The sequence below is a fragment of the Pristiophorus japonicus genome, chromosome 14 (assembly GCF_044704955.1).
Source record: "Pristiophorus japonicus isolate sPriJap1 chromosome 14, sPriJap1.hap1, whole genome shotgun sequence".
Classification (NCBI taxonomy): domain Eukaryota; kingdom Metazoa; phylum Chordata; class Chondrichthyes; family Pristiophoridae; genus Pristiophorus; species Pristiophorus japonicus.
The window spans coordinates 166,259,398-166,280,048 of NC_091990.1; the positions used below are offsets into that span (position 1 = coordinate 166,259,398).

Sequence of the window (20,651 nt, forward strand, 5' to 3'; positions counted from 1 at the left end):
CAATTGAAGGCGCGGGGGCTGACGGGACGTTGGAGGAGCCACTTGGAGGACGAGATGGTGAAAGGTGAGGTAGCAGTGGGCGCGTTGCTATCGCAACCGAAGTGTTTATTTTTCCGTCGCCCCCAAATAATTTTACAATAGTAAGCTTGAGTTCATCCATTGAGTCTGAGTGAGAGTCGCACCGTCAGAGAAAGGGCCAGTCGTTTTATGGAGTGGAAAGTTCGCTAGCTGCACGTCGTAAAATTGGACGCGCCTCAAGACTCTGTAAATGTCAGCTCTGTGAGTTTCGCTTATTCTTAATTGAGACTCATTTTAAAGCGGACACCTGTATATTTCTCCCTCAAATCTCCCAATCCTATCGTATCCCGGAGACACTGAACCTTGCTGGGTATAGTTCCACAGGTACCTCCCCAAGGTGTGAGTCTCCATACTGCGTTTCCTCAGGGTTCATAATTTACCCAATATCCACATATTGCACCAGGAGTCATAGGATAGCGAACGAGAATGGGGAATCCTGACTAATGTTTGTTCCTTTCTCCCAGCCCAGGTTGCAGAATCACAACTCAACTCAGTCCAGACTGAGAATTGAATTTGGGATCTTAGGAGATTTAATGCTCAGTTACTTTTTTGCCTTTTCCAGCTGAGCCATCTGAGCAAGCTCTAGCTGTATTTAAGTCATTTGTAGTTTTTGTGTTTTACTCAATGAATTTCGTACCCTGCATTAAAGGAGCCAGTGCATGACAGACTGCAAATGCAACTTGACATAGAAACATAGAAAATAGGTGCAGGAGTAGGCCATTCAGCCCTTCGAGCCTGCACCGCCATTCAATATGGTCATGGCAGATCATGCAACTTCAGTACCCCATTCCTGCTTTCTCTCCATACCCCTTGATCCCTTTAGCCGTAAGGGTCACATCTAACTCCCTTTTGAATATATCTAACAAATTGGCCTTAACAACTTTCTGTAGACAATTTCACATGCTCACAATTCTCTGAGTGAAAAAGTTTCTCCTCATCTCGGACATTAATGGGACTTGCCTCAATGGAGTGTTTTGCAAGCTTTTTTTGCCAAACAGCAAACACAAAATATTGACTGTATGTAAAATTACCTTGAAATTGGTGTATGGCTCTTCTGATTCATAGAGCTCCAGGGAAGGTTTATCAGGCATATTCTCATTAAAATGTAGCTTTTAAATCTGATAACTAAAGTAGTTGCACATCCTGTTATTAACCAGACAAGGCAGCTGGTAATTTTCATGACAAAAAACAGACCGTGGCAGTCCCCTTTTCAACGAGCTGATTGAGAAAAAATGTTCCACACGCACGCCCCAAGATTCCATGCTCGAGCTGTGACTTGGGTTTTCCTTTTATCTCGCGAAGAACTACAGTGAAAGCTCTACAACTTGCATTAAGCCCCTGGGTTAAGGAGAGAAACAGAATTTACCAGGATACATGCTTTGGATTGTTATCCAGCAACCTCTGTTGAAAAGTATGCCTGTAATAGATGTTGGTTGAGGATATAATTGAACTCAGTTGTGATGTCCCTATGGTTGAATATTCACTCTCTAGGCTTACACGAGGAATGCTTACACAAATGGCCACTTGGATGAGGTATCAGAAGTTAGGCAGACATTTATAAATTTGTCCCAGCAAGAGTTAATACCTTTGGAGATAGCAATTGAGATGAAATAGACAGAGGAGAAGATAAAAAGAAAGCTCCAATCTAGAATCAACTTTTTATTTATAAAATAACGTGGATTAAGGCCGGGTTGTGGAATGCATTGCCTCTCTGAGGTGCTGTTCCAAGGCGAGGTATTGAAGGGCAGGATTCACACACATTGAGTACTCCATATCCTCTTCTCCCGTAAGTTTCTGATCTGAGCCTAGCAAATGGAAGGAAGTTGCTAGCAGAGATGAACTGTTTCTCAATATGCAAAAAGGAAAATTCAGAAAAAATTGCTCAGGATATTTACAAAGTGCCACTGAAAGAAGCCTCGGAATAATTTGCCTCAGCACTGATTTAGATGAAGAAAATGTGTGAAAAAGCTCAAGAAAAAAACCAAAAGAGTTTCACAAGATTTTTGTACCACATTGACTTGAATTGTAAAAAAACATCAGGTCGTGCAATTAAGGAATCTGCACATCCAAACTTAGGCTGCATCTGGAGAGATTATTTCGAGCTGAACAACATTAAGGTGACGTCTAATGATTATAGATCTACCACTAATGCTGTAAAGGGATGAATAATTTGAGATGATGAATTAAAAGCATTACACAAGAAATGTGCTGGATAAAATTAAAGCATATTAGCTTAAGTTATTTATTTTCCCTTTTAGTGCATTAGTACGAAGTAAATGAAATGTAATCCTTTACTGTACTATCACTAATAGTCTATTTTCCTTTACAGTGAAATCCAATGCTGTTGTATCCTTTCGGAATAACATTTACCGTTTTAGGAGCTGTCAACTTTCAGTCCAGCCCAGTTGAGCTCTCTGAAAGCCAGGAATTTTAATACAAAATGTATTCCACAATGTACAAAGGGCAGTTAACATTTGGGGGTTGAGGACTCTACCTGTGAGTGAAGGAGGACTTCTTCAGAGGTAATACATTCTGCAATCCAGTCTTCCGCTTTGTATTTTCTTGATTCAACACATCTTTAAATAGTACAAAGGTGTTTTTTTCTCTCAGTTGTCGGTCATTGCTAACTCCTGCGAAGGCTGTCCTCCAGCATGTAGATTATTTTCCATTTGTGAGCAACCTCAGTATCCTGTTTGATTTTGAACTGAGCTTCATACTTGCTTTGGAGGCAGTTCAGAGAAGGTTCACCAGGTTGAATCTGGGGATGAGGGAGTTGACTTATGAGGAAAGGTTGAGTAGGTTGGGCCTCTACTCATTGGAATTCAGAAGAATGAGAGGTGATCTTATCAAAACGTATAAGATTATGAGGGGGCTTGACAATGTGGATGCAGAGAGGATATTTCCACTGATGGGAGAGACTAGAACTAGAGGGCATGACCTTAGAATAAGGCACCACCCATTTAAAACTGAGATGAGGAGAAATGTCTTCTCTCAGAGGGTTGTGAATCTGTGGAATTCGCTGCCTCAGAGAGCTGTGGAAGCTGGGACATTGAATAAATTTAATACAGAAATAAACAGTTTCTTAAACGATAAGGGGTTATGGGGAGCCGGCGGGGAAGTGGAGCTGAGTCCATGATCAGATCAGCCATGATCTTATTAAATGGCGGAGCAGGCTCGAGGGGCCGTATGGCCTACTCCTGTTCCTATTTCTTATGTTCTTATGTTCAAATCCCATATCTTATCTACTTTCAACACTGCTTACTTCCATTTCTACAACATTGCTGACCTCTGCCCTTCTTTAACTCAGCCACAATATAAATGAAACCCTTACTAAGATTTTTGTTAGCTCCAGACACAACTTTCCAATGTCCCCCTCACTGGTCTCAACCTCCAACCTACACACCTAAAGCTTGTTTAAAACGTTGCCACCCGCATCTTGCCTCGCACTAAGGCCCCCTTTCTTATCGCCTTGTCTTCGTTGACATCTATTGGCTCTTTGTCCTCCAATGCATTCAAATTCAAAATCCTTGTCCTTGTTTACATCCTCCTCTGACAACCTCCACCCCATCTCTGCAACCTCCTGTAGCCTGATGCCCCCCCCAACCATTCAGTCCTCCAACTCTGGTCGTCTGTCTGTGTATCCCATCCTTCCTCTGGTCCACCATCGATGATAGAACCTTTAGCTGTCTCAGCCCAGCTCTCTAGAACACCCTCCCAAAGCCATTCCTGCCTTTAACAGCCTCCTCTAAATCTATCATTTTACCCATTTCTTTTGTTACCTCTTCTAATATTCACTGCTTGTCATTTGTTTCATCTCTGGGAAGCACCTTGGGACATTTACTTAAAGGAGCTATATAAATGCAAGTTATTGATCCTTGGTGGTGAGTGGCAGCAGACTGTAGAGGGTATCACAGTGAAACCCAATTCTGTCCTTTACTGATGCATTTTCCAGCAAGGTCATTTGATGTATCGGGAGTGGGAATTGTGGCTGATTTGCCCCTCCCTACACAAGAAATGCTAAGATCAATTGTAGAAGCACTTCTGCCATCTGAGTTGAGAACTACGCACAGACCTGAGATTGAACCTGGAGTTGTCTGCTGCATTAGGTACCCACACTAGGAGCTGCATTTACCCACTAAGCTATCAAGTCGCCTCTCAAAATTATTTTAAAAAATCTAGTAATGCAGGAAACCTTTTTAATACTCCGAAGTAGGTCACATGAACAATCTCCCCTCTGGGAATGAGCATTTGCTATTTTAAATCCCATCACCAGGAATGCAGAATTGGACTCTCAGCGGTGTTTTAGGCTAAACTGCAAGGAGGCATTTCGTTAGTGTAAGATTTTATCGCTGTAACTCAGATACAAAGAGAAAAGAACGGAGATATTTTTCAGTCACTCTGGCGGTTCTCGGCTGTGTCTTGCACAGAGTGGAGACTGCTGTTGTGGATACTTACAGCAGTTTATAATTGTTAGCAAGTGAGGGTGCCATGTTTCGCGAATTTAAAAAAATGGATTCTTGCTAAATGTCCGTCACTAGTAAGGCCAGCATTTATTGCCCATCCCTAGTTACCCTCGAGAAGGTGGTGGTGAGCCGCCTTCTTGAACCACTGCAGTCCGTGTTTGTGAAGGTATTGCCACAGTGCTGTTAGACAGGGGAGCTCCAAGACTTTGACCCAGCGATCCTGAAAATGCAGCAAGTTCAGAACATGGATAGGCAGTAGGACAGAGACAGAGCTTAGGATGGAATCATGGCTTTACATGACTTATGATTTTTGCCTTTTGGTGAACCATGAACCCTGCATGGGGCGCGATTTCTTTATCTTACGTGATGTGAAATCATAAATTCATTCTCTATACTCACATTTACGATTTCAATGCACAGCAGAAATTTTCCCCTTCTCATGAGACACAGAAATTAGTTGAAAAAATTGACTTCTATTTTAACAATTAGACTTTCAGGATCCAGTTTATCTCTTAATAATTTCAGGTGCCCGCTCAGAAACCCTGGATGGGAACTCGGGTCACTTGATCCTCTAAAATTGTCCCGGATGATGAAATCAGTGCAGCTTCATTCCTTAACCAGAATTGCAACAGCTTTCCTCCATCCCTCTGCAGATGGTTCACTATTTCAATGTGTTTTATTATACTTTTTATTTTCTCGCCACTTTTCTAATGGTCATATACAAAAGTAAGTTTTACACTTCTAACTATTTTACTATAACTTTATAACCCTGATATTTAAAACATTGAGTCCAGAAATTAATGTTTTTTGATGTTTTAGGTCAGGTGTTCAGTTTCCCAGCTGGCAATCTGACCCTCGATCTGGTTCTTCTGATTCTCATGGTAACCCTGGAAGTGACAAGGCTATACCATGGTAAGATGCTGCATTAAATTATATTGCACCATGCTATCTGACCTCTGTAGTGTTACTATGGGTAGCCCACAATTTGGGCACAGTTATGATGTTTCATTATGATGTCAGTGTTTCACCTGACCTGTCTTTTCAGGCCACTGCTCGGGAATTCTGAGGTAATTTTGGGGCTAGTTGTTATTGCTGAAGAAAGTTTCCCTATATTGGCTCCTTCCCCTGGGGAGAGTCTCGGTTATCTGTGTTTGAAGGACAGCAAGATTCAGTTTTTTAAAAATACTTTTTCTTTTAAAACGTGAACTGTTACTATTTCATAAATATTACATTTGAACCAATCGGGTACAAGTTTGAAACATATTTGCATGTGTGACCAAGTGTGATGCTTTGCGATGTGATAGATATACACTAAATATAAATATTAGCAGATTTACTATTGCATTGTTCAATATTTATAATGGTTGTTATACCATGTAACACTGTGGATTATCAGGGCTACAGTAATTGAATAAGTCAAATTGTGTTTTTGTTACATGTTGCTCTGGGGGGGTTTTACTAGTGTTTTGGGTCAAGTTCCATAACTTTATTCAATTTTCTGTGGAAACTGTACATCAGTGGCTTTGATTATCATTGTACATTCCTTAACTAAGTACTCAATTTTTACTTAAAAAATAACTTTATTCCAAGCGGCCAGTTTTATAAATACATTATAAATTCAAACAGGAAAACAATCAAGCATTTAACATCCAACAGTCAAAAGAATACTGTTTAAAAAAATATTTTTCTTAATTGAACTTTCAAAAGTGTACTTTTACATTAATATTTTCTGAAGCCATTGTACATTTGATTGCACAATACTAGCAGGTGGAGTGCATTGATATATCCAGGTTTCTTGGCATGATTCTGCTTGCACTTGGAGAAATGCGGACAAGAATTGAAGCAATTCGTATAGTCTTAGCTTCTGGGGATTAGTTAGGTCTCAGAACAGGGGAAAAAAAGTCCCTGCGAACAAATGGTTATGTTGGTTCAGGTCATTGCCCTTGATGCTCAGCGACCTGATCCTTACTCATTTTATCCCACATGTTCTGCAGCCATGTTTGTTTTGGGAGGGTTGCGGGAAGTGATTTATCTTCTTGCACTGGTAGTGCGAGTTGTGCTAGCCTGCTCTCTTTTGGGTAGACCCAGCAAGCACTACACTTCGTCCTGTTGAATTTTAAGACCAGCCATAGTCCTTCTGGTCTGAACAATGCTGAATGGCTTAATGCATGAACAGAATTCGTGTAGGAGGGTGCTATTCTGGACGCAGCCCCTCCATCTTGCCTTTGTGCATTTTGCTTCAGCTGGTAGTGTTCAGGACCTGTTCCCATTCCTCCTTTAATGGATAGCCTCGATCTTGTTACCTACTTTCCTTAGGTTTTCTGTCCTCTCTTTGGTCATGGAGGTGAGCATGGTGCACAGGAAGAACATTTGTCTCTAGGAGACTGTTGGCGAGAGGGGGAAGCATTCCAGAGGGGTTGACTGAAGTTGTAGTCCGCAAAGTATTGCAGGAATCTGGAGGTAGTGCCTCATCAGGTTATAGGCTATGCTGGCAGAGGTGAAATTTGTTGGCTAACTGGTGGAAGGATCTTATTTGGCCCTCCTAGAGGAGCTGAGCTTGTCGACTGGAGGTCAGTCCTTCTGGGAGCTTTCCATTTTGGCAGATGGGTAGAGGGCATAGACCTCCCTCTACGGTCATAGAAGCAGGCACCATGTCACAGTGCAGTCCCTAGCTAGGGGAGGGGTACAACTGTGGAAAACTACAAAGTAGTCCTGAGGAATCACATTATTACTTCACCGCTGCCAGGAGATACAAAGGAAAGATCTAGAACAAAAGAAAGCAGACTTAGAACCCCAATAGAGGAGGCATCAAACAGATTAAATGGGCTCTGATTTTGGTTAGAAGGAAACTATACAGTATATTATCCACAGATGCTGAAAAGATTCTCAGTTGCAAACAGAGTGCCAAGCTAGGGTAGCTCCTTGCATCCACCTTACGGTTGAAAATATATAACAGGACTATGGCATCAGTTAAGTCGGCTGATAATCTTAACACTTTTGACTTTAGAAAATTTAGTTACAGAGAAAAAAACATGGTGGCCTGAAAGATTTTGATTTTTTTTTGAATGATTTACAAACATGAAACCCAAGAACAAGACCAGCGGGTCTGTCAAACCAATATCCATAAAGCTGCCCGTTCCTGATAGTGATCAGGAGTGGGAATTCTTTCCTTTCCTAGCCCAGCTGTGTGGCGGCCAGTTGTGTCCCAAATACTGCCCTGGTTGAAATCAGCCAAGTTAGCACAAACATGACTTGAACCCAAGACCTTCTGGTCTTTATGGCTTAGTACTACATGAGGCTTTTGGGCTGCTTCAGGTATTCAATAAAGGTTTTTGTGTGTGTGTGACCTTAAATGTAAGTGTTAAAGCTGGTTTGATTCTCGATCTTTTCCCCAGGTTTTAAAGGTAATTTGACCGAAGAGGCTGTTCCAGTTGTAATTAGCCTGGTCCTGACAATTGGAAGTGTGATGCTTTCCCTGTACTTCTTGTTGTGGCAGACCTATGTGCTGAAAGCAGATGTAATAATCAATGCGATCCTTCTGGTAACCTATGGATTGGAGGGGATATTGGACGTGATTGCTGTTTCAGCTTTTGCCAGGTAATTTCATCTATTTGCCTTGGCTCTTAAGCCCTGATGTCTCTGACACTGATACAGCATTGATACATATTACCTGCTCATCTTTTGTCCAAGGATACACCATTTGGTCCCCTCCTATTTCTCATCTACATGTTGCCCCTTGGCAACATCATCCGGAAACACGGCGTCAGTTTCCACGTGTACGCTGATGGCACCCAACTCTACCTCACCACCACTTCTCTCGACTCTTCCAATTGTCAGACTGCTTGTCCGACATCCAGTTCTGGATGAGTGGAAATTTTCTCCAATTGAATATTGGGAAGATCGAAGACATTGTTTTCGGTCCCCGCCACAAACTCCGTTCCCTAGCCACTGCCTCCATCCGTCTCCCCAACTCCTGTCTGAAGCTGAACCACACTGTTCGCAACCTTGGTGTCATATTTGACCCTGAAATGAGCTTTCAACCACATATCCGCAGCCTAAGACCGCCACTTCCATCTCCGTAACATTGCCCGTCTCCACCCTTGCCTCAGCTCATCCGCCGCTGAAGCCCTCATCCGTGCCTTTGTTACCTCTAGACTTGACTATTCCAACGTGCTCCTGGCTGGCCTCCCACGTTCTACCCTACATAAACAAGGCTGCCCGTGTCCTAACTCGCACCAAGTTCCACTCACCCATCACCCCTGTGCTCGTTAACCTACATTGGCTTCCGGTTAAGCAATGCCTCGATTTCAAAATTCTCATCCTTATTTTCAAATCCCTCCATGGCCTCCTGAACATCTCTGATTATAATTGCTCAGCCATTGGTGGCTGTGCCTTCTGCTGCCTAGGCCCCAAGCTCTCGAACTCCCTGCCTGAACCTCTCTTTCCTCCTTCAAGACACTCCTTAAAACATATCTCTTTGACCATTACCTGCACTAATTTCTACTTATGTGGCCTGGTGTCAAATTGCATAATACTCCTGTGAAGCGCCTTGGGACATTTCACTACGTTAAAGGCACCATATAAATACAAGTTGTTGTTAAAGTATCTATTGGAACCCTCTAACTGTTGGCTCAGTTAGTAAAGGCAGTGTGTAATTCAGACTAGGTTTGATCCCTCTTGCATGTTTATCTCATTAAGGGCAGTTTCTAAGTATTATAATTGACATCAGCCAGGATTCCCACTCCTGATCGTGATCCCTGTTGGAAACTGCACATCTGGTTGAATACCCTGCCAACCTTTTAAAAATGTAGTTGATTACTTTTTTGTACTTTAGGCGAGGGATGTGGTGCTGAATAGAAAGCTTCCATTTTGAGTATCCAATCTCAGCATCTTGTCAGTTATAGCATTGGTAGATGTAGACTAAAAACCCTCAACACTGCTTTGCATAGACCCCAAGGTTGTGTACAGAATGGTTTATATGCAGATTAAAGCTCCCTCAATAATATATCAGGCATGCCTACGATAGCTTTAAGATAGGTTAGATACAAGACAAAACCCCTACTTCAGCCCAGAAATGTGCTTCAGCCTCAGAAGCAAGCATCCCTGACTAACATATTCCTATTTCACACATCAACTAACCGTTGGCCTCTTGGAGTGAAAGTACCAATTCGTACTGAATTAGGTGCAGTTTTCGACGGGTCGACTCGGAGTTGGATTGTGACCACCCAAACTCATTTTACATAGAACCCTTACAGCTAGAGAAATTCATTCCTTGTCGGCTGGATTAAAACGCACCCCAGTTAGTAACTGCTCAGTCTAACCCCCTGATCCACATAATACTCGGTGAGCCATCTTGGATGAGTTATTAGATGATTGCCATGGAACCTTACCAACAGGAGTCAAACCTTCAGCAGAGGAGGACATTAGCAAAAAAATAACTATTGACTGGAGACTAGGCGGTTCAGTATTAGACACTATCCTTTCATTGCTGGGATCTAGATTTGAATCCAGCCCAGATTTGTGGAATAGCTGTCACTGAATAGAACTCTTATTTTATGTATTGACTTCACTTTAGGCTAGCAGAAATTATTCTTCAGTGTCTTGAACTAGACTCGCTATTCTGTTTGATAGTGGCAGTGGTGTGAAAAGGCAGGCATATTATAGTATTTATCATCTTATATTTTGCCCAGGATCTACGCATGAAGTGACTGGAATGATGCATCTTTTGTTTGGGTCACCAAGACATTCCCACCAGCTGGAGTTCTTTGCAGTTTGTGTCAAAATAGGATCAAAACAACTATTTTATAAATGAAACTTTATTTTTGTGGGGGTATTTTGGGTAAGTTTCTCCTTTGTATTTCTGTCCCACTTTATCGATCTTATCTGATGCCTGCAGCCACAGGCTGCCCTTGTGCCACAGCTAGTGCCCCCTGTGGTCCACCGCCAGTGTCCCCTGTGGTCCACCGCCAAGAGGTGCAGAGACGACTCTACATTAATATACTACTCTCTGAATTGCACTGTCCTCTGCTGAGAGGCAATGCAGCCTGCACTCAGTGTTGCTCGATTGGGAGCTGTGCGGAGCAAGTTGAACCTGCATCTGCCCAAGCTTTGTGTTCCGTATGGAATGACAAATCATTGTGCTGTCAATTGGCGGAGAAGATTGAGCACATGACTTTTCCTACATTCAGCCCTGATGGAGGAAAATGGAATTTCCTGAAGGGATATGTTGTAAACCTTAAGGATTTTTCAGATCATGAGGTGTAGCAGTTTTATAATATAATTTGTGTCACAATAAAGGCATTTTTAAAATAAGCAAATCTGGATTAAATTCTGGCTGTTCTATAGTATGCTGTGCTTTTTTTTTTTACAGCTATCAGGATGCACTAAATCCCACTTGAACGGTGGACAAACACCCAGCAATACAATTCTAGATTCTGTACACAAACCTGGATTGTAAGCAGGTGAAGCACCGTCACTGGTGGTGGTGGGAGTAATTTGAGGTGATAAGTTAAATACAGTTTTCCCTTACTAGTACTGTCACACTAAATAAACTTGGTAAAATATTGCTGTGACTTTCCAGCAGATTTCAGGTAGGTATAATTAGACAAATATCACTGGTTACTGTAGAGTTGTATTGGCAAATACTTTTTCCTCCAGTTATGCAGTTCTGTTGGCGGCTATGGTCTTCTAGTACCTCACAGGTCCTTTTTAAGCGCCTAAGCACAGACATCTGGTGGGCTATTCAAGTATGATTAACTCAATCCTCTCCGCTTTCTGAATAAGAACATAACATAAGAAATAGGAGCAGGAGTAGGCCATTTGGCCCCTCGAGTCTGCTCCGCCATTCAATAAGATCATGGCTGATCTGAAATTCATCAGTGATCTGGAGCAAGAGATCTCACCGCTACTTTTTCTTTCTCACCCTTATTAATTGTTGGGGGGGGGGGGTAAATTGATACCAATTATAGCCCCCTGCTGAGATCAGCTAACTCAACACAGACCATGGGTTGATCCTGAGTAACTCATTACCACACCAGACACATGCTGCACCTAATCATTGAGCTGGCAAAATATTTAGTTTGAAACGATCATACCATCTTTCAGAAAACAGGCTTATTTATTTTTAAGGCACCAGCTTAAATCCTTTTTTTTTTAAAATACAAAGTCATACATGGATCCAATTCAGTGACAGATGTTGATAGAAGCCAATCAGTTCTGACACAGACCCATTCATATTTCAGGGGATGGAATTTTGCTGGATAAGATCCCATCAGCCCAGCATTCCTATGTATAAAAAGATTGTGGTTCACTCACTTCAAAAAAAAACCCAGTGGAACTTCAACCTTTTTTTAATGGCAATAAACTAGGTAATATTTGAATGTATGAATTTCTAGAAGCTGTTGAATGTACACAATATACTGTATCCACATTATTTTTACTCGAGATCACTTGAATAAATCCATCCAGTATCAGCAAGTCCTTGTATGGAACAATATAAACCCATTTTAGTTTTTGTTCTCAAAGAAATAATCAAGGGCAGGCTGCCCTATTCTCTGCTCCATGTTGCGGTTTTTGGTGAACTCCTTCAGCAAGGTCATTACTTCATTATCAAATTCTGGAGGAGTTGGCTTGGTTTCTGTTTGGTTGAAGAAGGAAAAAAACACATGTCACAACAATCACATAAACATAGAAACATAGACAATAGGTGCAGGAGTAGGCCCTTCGAGCCTGCACCGCCATTCAATATGATCGTGGCTGATCATGCAACCTCAGTACCCCACCCCTGCCTTCTCTCCATACCCCCTTTAGCCATAAGGGCCACATCTAACTCCCTTTTGAATATGTCCAACGAACTGGACTCAACAACTTTCTGTGGCAGGGAATTCCACAAGTTCACAACTTTCTGGGTGAAAAAGTTTCTCCTCATCTCGGTCCGATATGGCTTACCCCTTATCCTTTGACTGTGTCCACTGGTTCTGGACTTCCCCAACATCGGGAACATTCTTCCTGCATCTAACCTGTCCAGTCCCGTCAGAATTTTATACGTTTCTATGAGATCCCCTCGATGGTATGGTGTGGCTAAGTTCCAGAATGACTACGAGACACAGTGGATCAAACCCAATACCCACTTCAACCCACAAACAGCACAGTTCCTACCTATTGATTAAATTCTGTAAAGAAAATTAAATGGGGATTTGTGTAGTGGTAAGGACGAATTTCCTCCCTCCCTTCCTTTCCTGAAGGCATTGACATTTGGGGTACATCTCCATGATCTCCAGCAACCCTACATACCTCATCAAAACTTTCCATCTTAACTGTGAGCCTAGACAATGTGCATCTATTTGACTGTTAGAGACATTACAGCCGAGCTGGACCCCCAAGAACATCTTCCACGAGGAGACACTGGATAATGATCAAGGGTAAATTGCTAATATAAAGGACCTGGAAAAAAGTTATAAAAAACAAGCTGCAGATTCAAGCACAAAATGATGCAATAATCATGGCTGTTTTAAAACAAACTCTCTCAACTTGCTTAATGGCTGACACTTGTGTAACAGCCAGACAGAAATCATAGAATGAAACAACACAGAAGAACACTATTCGGTCCATCGTGCCTATGCCAGCTCTTTGAAAGAGCTATCCAATTAGTTCCACTCCCCAAAGTTTTATAACTCCCTAGGGGGAGTATTTGCTAGTGCTGTTGGTAAACTGATATGGCAGGGGGGTGGAAACCTGTGCAGGGAGACAGAGGGAAATAAAATGGAGTCTCAAGCAAAATATAGAAAGGAGAATAGTAAAAGTGGAGGGCAGAGAAACCCAAGGCAAAAAACAAAGGGCCACATTACAGCAAAATTCTAAAGGGACAAAGTGTGTTAAAAAAACAAGCCTGAAGGCTCTGTGCCTCAATGCGAGGAGTATTCGGAATAAGGTGGATGAATTAACTGCGCAGATAGCAGTTAACGGATACGATGTGATTGGCATCACAGAGACATGGCTCCAGGGTGACCAAGGCTGGGAACTCAACATCCAAGGGTATTCAGCATTTAGAGAGACAGAAGGATAGACAGAAAGGAAAAGGAGGTGGGGTGGCGTTGCTGGTTAAAGAAGAAATCAATGCAATTGTAAGGAAGGACATTAGCCTGGATGATGTGGAATCGGTATGGGTGGAGCTGCGGAATTCCAAAGGGCAGAAAACGCTAGTGGGAGTTGTGTATAGACCACCAAATAGTAGTAGTGAGGTTGGGGACAGCATCAAACAAGAAATAAGGGATGTGTGCAATAAAGGTACAGCAGTAATCATGGGCAACTTTAATCTACATATTGATTGGGCTAACCTAACTGGTAGCAATGCGGTGGAAGAGGATTTCCTGGAGTGTATTAGGGATGGTTTTCCAGACCAATATGTCGAGGAACCAACCAGGGAGCTGGCCAGCCGAGACTGGGTGATGTGTAATGAGAAGGACTAATTGGCAATCTTGTTGTGCGAGGCCCTTGAGGAAAAGAGACCATAATATGGTAGAATTCCTTATTAAGATGGAGAGTGACGAAGTTAATTCGGAAAGTAGGGTCCTGAACTTAAGGAAAGGTAACTTTGACGATATGAGGCGTGAATTGGCTGGAATTGACTGGCAAAGGATACTCAAAAGGTTGACTGTGGATAAGCAGTGGCAAGCATTTAAAGATCACATGGATGAACTTCAGCAATTGTTCATCCCTGTCTGGAGTAAAAATAAAACTGGGAAGGTGGCTCAACCATGGCTAACAAAGGAAATTAAGGATAGTGTTAAAGCCAAGGAAGAGGCATATAAATTGGCTAGAAAAAGCAACAAACCTGAGGACTGGGAGAAATTTAGAATTCAACAGAGGAGGACTAAGGGTTTAATTAGGAGGGGGAAAATAGAGTATGAGAGGAAGCTTGCAGGGAATATAAAAACTGACTGCAAAAGCTTCTATAAATATGTGAAGAGAAAAAGATGAGTAAAGACAAACATAGGTCCCTTGCAGTCGGATTCAGGTGAATTTATAATGGGGAACAAAGAAATGGCAGACCAATTGAACCAATACTTCGGTTCTGTCTTCACGAAGGAAGACACAAATATCCTTCCGAAGGTACTAGGGGACAGTGGGTCTAGTGAGAAGGAGGAACTGAAGGATATCCTTATTAGGCAGGAAATTGTGTTCGGGAAATTGATGGGATTGAAGGCCGTTAAATCCCCGGGGCCTGATAGTCTGCATCCCAGAGTACTCAAGGAAGTGGCCCGAGAAATAGTGGATGCATTGGTGATCATTTTCCAACAGTCTATCGACTCTGGATCAGCTCCTATGGACTGGAGAGTAGCTAATGTAACACCACTTTTTTTAAAAAAGGAGGGAAGAGAGAAAACGGGTAACTATAGACCGGTTAGCCTGACATCAGTAATGGAGAAAATGTTGGAATCAATCATTAAGGCTGAAATAGCAGCGCATTTGGAAAGCAGTGACAGGATCGGACCAAGTCAACATGGATTTATGAAAGGGAAATCATGCTTGACGAATCTTCTGCAATTTTTTGAGGATGCAACGAGCAGAGTGGACAAGGGAGAACCAGTGGATGTGGTGTATTTGGACTTTCAAAAGGCTTTTGACAAGGTCCCACACAAGAGATTGGTGTGCAAAATCAAAGCACATGGTATTGGGGGTAATATACTGACGTGGATAGGGAACTGATTAGCAGACAGGAAGCAGAGAGTCGGGAAAAACGGGTCCTTTTCATAGTGGAGTGCCGCAGGGCTCAGTGCTGGGACCCCAGCTCTTTACAATGTACATTAAATGATTTAGATGAAGGAATAGAGTGTAAAATCTCCAAGTTTGCAGATGACACTAAACTGGGTGGCGGTGAGAGCTGTGAGGAGGACGCTAAGAGGCTGCAGGGTGACTTGGACAGGTTAGATGAGCAAATACATGGCAGATGCAGTATAATGTGGATAAATGTGAGGTTATCTATTTTGGGGGCAAAAACACGAAGGCAGAATATTATCTGAACGGTGGCAGACTAGGAAAAGGGGAGGTGCAACGAGACCTGGGTGTCATGGTTCATCAGTCACAAAGTGGGCATGCAGGTACAGCAGGCGGTAAAGAAGGCAAATGGTATGTTGGCCTTCATTGCTCGGGGATTTGAATATAGAAGCAGGGAGGTCTTAATGCAGTTGTACAGGGCTTTAGTGAGGTCTCACCTGGAATATTGTGTTCAGTTTTGGTCTCCTAGTCTGAGGAAGCTCATTCTTGCTATTGAGGCAGTGCAGCGAAGGTTCACCAGACTGATTCCAGGAATGGTTGGGCTGTCATATGAGGAGACTGGATCAACTGGGCCTTTATTCACTGGAGTTTAGAAGGATGAGAGGGAATCTCATAGAAACATATAAGATTCTGACGGGACTGGACAGGATAGATGCGGGAAGAATGTTCCCGATGTTGGGGAAGTCCAGAACCAGTGGACATAGTCTTAGGATAAGGGGTAGGCCATTTAGGACTGAGATGAGGAGAAACTTCTTCACTCAGTGAATTACTAACCTGTGGAATTCCCTGCCGCAGAGAGTTGTTGATGCCAGTTCACTGGATGTATTCAAGAGGGAGTTAGATATGGCCCTTACGGTTAAGGGGATCAAGGGGTATGGAGAGAAAGCAGGAAAGGGGTACTGAAGGAATGATCAGCCATGATCATGTGTGCAGCAGCACAGAGTGGCATTTGTGAGTTTGGTAAGTGGGTGAGTTTTAAGGGTTATTCTCTTTAAACCATTTGGAGGCTGGAGTAAATTGTTAGTGGCAATTGCCAGTAGCTTCTAAGTAAGTAGCAGTTTAAAGGGGAAAAGTTAAATAGTTCGGAATCTTTCAGGCTTAGGCAGAGAAAAACAAGTTAACTCCAGTAGGAGGCAATTAGCAGCTAGTTAAAACCAATTCTGTAAACGACTGACTAGTAGTGAGTCATCTGACCTAGATACATTTAAAAAGAGGCAGCTCATGCAGAGCACGGAGTGCAGCAGCATAGAGTGGCATTCGTGAGTTTTGTAAGTGGGTGAGTTTTAAGGGTAAGTGGGGGTGGCAGGTGCTGTTTTGTCTTGTTTTTCCTACCAGTGCTGACACTAGAGCAGCTGATAAGGAGTGCGAGAGTAGGAGACGGAGGCCCAGAGACCAGCCCAACCAGCTGCAGACAAAGATAGAGGGGTGCGAAATCGAGAAGTGACGTCACAGCCAAGCTGGTAAGTGGTTGGCTGTTCGACTGGTAAGTACAACTCTCTTTTAGACTGACTTTTAGATTGGTTTAATTGGCAGCGAACTACTAAGTAGCTGTTTGATGTTTAAGTAAATTTTAGTAAGTAAATTAATTTAAGGGTTAAGTCATGGCAGGAGAACTCGGACCCGTGTCAAGCTCCTCCTGTGCTATGTGGGAAATCAGGGACACTTCCAGTTTCCCTGACTACGATGTGTGCGGGAAGTGTGTCCAGCTGCAGCTCCTGACAGACCGCATGACGGCACTGGAGCTGCGGATGGACTCACTCTGGAGCATGCGCGATGCTGAGAATGTTGTGGATAGCACATTAAGTGAGTTGGTCACACCGCAGGTAAGGGTAAGGACAGATAGTGAATGGGTGACCAAGAGACAAGGCAAGAGCAGGAAGGGAGTACAGGAGTCCCTTGCGGTCATCTCCCTCCAAAACAGATATACCGTTTTGGATACTGTTGGGGGAGATGACTTACCAGGGGAAGGCACCAGCAGCCAGGTTCATGGCACCATGGGTGGCTCTGTTGCACAGAAGGGCGGGAAAAAGAGTGGGAGAGCTAGTGATAGGGGACTCTATTGTAAGGGGAATCTATTGTAAGGGGAATAGATAGGAGTTTCTGCAGCCGCAACAGAGACTCCAGGATGGTATGTTGCCTCCCTGGTGCAAGGGTCAAGGATGTCTCGGAGCGGCTGCAGAGCATTCTGGAGCGGGAGGGTGAACAGCCAGTTGTCGTGGTACATGTAGGTACCAACGATATAGGTAAGAAGCGGGAAGAGGTCCTACAAGCTGAATTTAGGGAGCTTGGAGTTAAATTAAAAAGTAGGACCTCAAAAGGTAGTAATCTCTGGATTGCTACCAGTGCCACGTGCTAATCAGAGTAGAGGGAGCAAGATAGTTAGAATAAATACGTGGCTTGAGCAGTGGTGCAAGAGGGAGGGATTCAAATTCCTGGGACATTGGAACCAGTTCTGGGGTAAGTGGGACCTGTACAAAAGGGACGGTTTGCACTTGGGCAAGACTGGAACTGATGTCCTGGGGGTAACATTTGCGAATGCAGTTCGGGAGTGTTTAAACTAATATGGCAGGGGGATGGGAACCTATGCAGTGAGACAGGACGAAGTAATATGGAAACAGATTGTAGAAAGGTAAAAAGCAATAGTGGAAGGCCGAGTAAACAAAGGCAAGAAACAAAAAGGGCCACTACATTATAATTCTAAAAGGACAAAGGGTGTTAAAAAAAACAAGCCTGAAGGCTTTGTGTCTTAATGCAAGGAGTATCCGTAATAAGGTGGATGAATTAACTGTGCAAATAGATGTTAACAGATATGATGTGATTAGGATTACAGAGACGTGGCTCCAGGATGATCAGGGCAGGGAACTCAACATCCAAGGGTGTTCAACATTCAGGAAGGATAGAATAAAAGGAAAAGGAGGTGGGGTAGCATTACTGGTTAAAGAGGAGATTAATGCAATAGTTAGGAAGGACATTAGCTTGGATGATGTGGAATTTATATGGGTAGAGCTGCAGAACACCAAAGGGCAAAAAACGTTAGTGGGAGTTGTGTACAGACCTCCAAACAGTAGTAGTGATGTTGGGGAGGACATCAAACAGGAAATTAGGGGTGCATGCAATAAAGGTACAGCAGTTATCATGGGATTGGGCTAACCAAACTGGAAGCAATACGGTGGAGGAGGATTTCCTGGAGTGCATAAGGGATGGTTTTCTAGACCAATATGTCGAGGAACCAACTAGGGGGGAGGCCATCTAAGACTGGGTGTTGTGTAATGAGAGAGGATTAATTAGCAATCTCGTTGTGCAAGGCTCCTTGGGGAAGAGTGACCATAATATGGTGGAATTCTACGTTAGGATGGAGAATGAAACAGTTAATTCAGAGACCATGGTCCAAAACTGAAAGAAAGGTAACTTTGAAGGTATGAGGCGTGAATTGGCTAGGATAGATTGGCGAATGATACTTCAGGGGTTGACTGTGGATGGGCAATGGCAGACATTTAGAGACCGCATGGATGAACTACAACAATTGTACATCCCTGTCTGGCATAAAAATAAAAAAGGGAAGGTGGCTCAACCGTGGCTATCTAGGGAAATCAGGGATAATATTAAAGCCAAGGAAGTGGCATACAAATTGGCCAGAAATAGCAGCGAACCCAGGGACTGGGAGAAATTTAGAACTCAGCAGAGGAGGACAAAGGGTTTGATTAGGGCATGGAAAATAGAAGAGGAGAGGGAACTTGCAAGGAACATTAAGACGGACTGCAAAAGAGATATGTAAAGAGAAAAAGGTTAGTAAAGACAAACGTAGGTCCCCTGCAGTCAGAATCAGGGGAAGTCATAACGGGGAACAAAGAAATGGCAGACCAATTGAACAAGTACTTTGGTTCGGTATTCACTAAGGAGGACACAAACAACCTTCCGGATATAAAAGGGGTCAGAGGGTCTAGTAAGGAGGAGGAACTGAGGGAAATCCTTATTAGCCGGGAAATTGTGTTGGGGAAATTGATGGGATTGAAGGCCGATAAATCCCCAGGGCCTGATGGACTGCATCCCAGAGTACTTAAGGAGGTGGCCTTGGAAATAGCGGATGCATTGACGGTCATTTTCCAACATTCCATAGACTCTGGATCAGTTCCTATGGAGTGGAGGGTAGCCAATGTAACCCCACTTTTAAAAAAAAAATAGGGAGAGAAAATAGGGAATTATAGACCGGTCAGCCTGACATCGGTAGTGGGTAAAATGATGGAATCAATTATTAAGGATGTCATAGCAGCGCATTTGGAAAGAGGTGACATGATAGGTCCAAGTCAGCATGGATTTGTGAAAGGGAAATCATGCTTGACAAATCTTCTGGAATTTTTTGAGGATGTTTCCAGCAGAGTGGACAAGGGAGAACCAGTTGATGTGGTGTATTTTGACTTTCAGAAGGCTTTCGACAAGGTCCCACACAAGAGATTAATGTGCAAAGTTAAAGCACATGGGATTGGGGGTAGTGTGCTGACGTGGATTGAGAACTGGTTGGTAGACAGGAAGCAAAGAGTAGGAGTAGTAAATGGGTACTTTTCAGAATGGCAGGCAGTGACTAGTGGGGCCCCAGCTGTTTACATTGTACATTAATGATTTAGACGAGGGGATTAAATGTAGTATCTCCAAATTTGCGGATGACACTAAGTTGGGTGGCAGTGTGAGCTGCGAGGAGGATGCTATGAGGCTGCAGAGTGACTTGGATAGGTTAGGTGAGTGGGCAAATGCATGGCAGATGAAGTATAATGTGGATAAATGTGAGGTTATCCACTTTGGTGGTAAAAACAGAGAGACAAACTATTATCTGAATGGTGACAGATTAGGAAAAGGGGAAGTGCAACGAGACCTGGGTGTCATGGTACATCAGTCATTGAAGTTTGGCATGCAGGTACAGCAGGCGGTTAAGAAAGCAAATGGCATGTTGGCCTTCATAGCGAGGGGATTTGAGTACAGGGGCAGTGAGGTGTTACTACAGTTGTACAGGGCCTTGGTGAGGCCACACCTGGAGTATTGTGTACAGTTTTGATCTCCTAACTTGAGGAAGGACATTCTTGCTATTGAGGAAGTGCAGCGAAGGTTCACCAGACTGATTCCTGGGATGGCAGGACTGACATATCAAGAAAGACTGGATCAACCAGGCTTGTATTCACTGGAGTTCAGAAGAATGAGAGGGGATCTCATAGAAATGTTTAAAATTCTGATGGGTTTAGACAGGTTAGATGCAGGAAGAATGTTCCCAATGTTGGGGAAGTCCAGAACCAGGGATCACAGTCTAAGGATAAGGGGTAAGCCATTTAGGACTGAGATGAGGAG

The 20,651-nt window shown here is 43.1% G+C and overlaps 2 protein-coding genes across 6 annotated transcripts in view; one reads left to right on the plus strand and one right to left on the minus strand.

The window, feature by feature from the left end:
• The window catches only part of LOC139280210 (transmembrane protein 80-like), a 24,954-nt gene continuing 4,303 nt past the window's right edge, over positions 1-20,651 (plus strand). The window contains exons 1-6 of one of the 5 annotated variants that reach the window (XM_070899807.1): positions 3-64; positions 2,408-2,424; positions 5,174-5,267; positions 5,361-5,453; positions 7,937-8,138; positions 10,232-12,013. In XM_070899807.1, the coding sequence (XP_070755908.1) occupies positions 55-64; positions 2,408-2,424; positions 5,174-5,267; positions 5,361-5,453; positions 7,937-8,138; positions 10,232-10,244 (429 nt within the window). In that variant the 5' untranslated portion in view covers positions 3-54 and the 3' untranslated portion in view covers positions 10,245-12,013. The other 4 variants (XM_070899804.1, XM_070899808.1, XM_070899806.1 and 1 more) reach the window with 4 other exon arrangements.
• Positions 11,640-20,651, minus strand: part of sdhaf2 (succinate dehydrogenase complex assembly factor 2) — a 17,678-nt gene continuing 8,666 nt past the window's right edge. Inside the window, exon 4 of the mRNA XM_070899809.1 lies at positions 11,640-12,177. Within this exon, the coding sequence (XP_070755910.1) occupies positions 12,047-12,177 (131 nt within the window). The 3' untranslated portion in view covers positions 11,640-12,046. The remainder of the gene's footprint in view (positions 12,178-20,651) is intronic.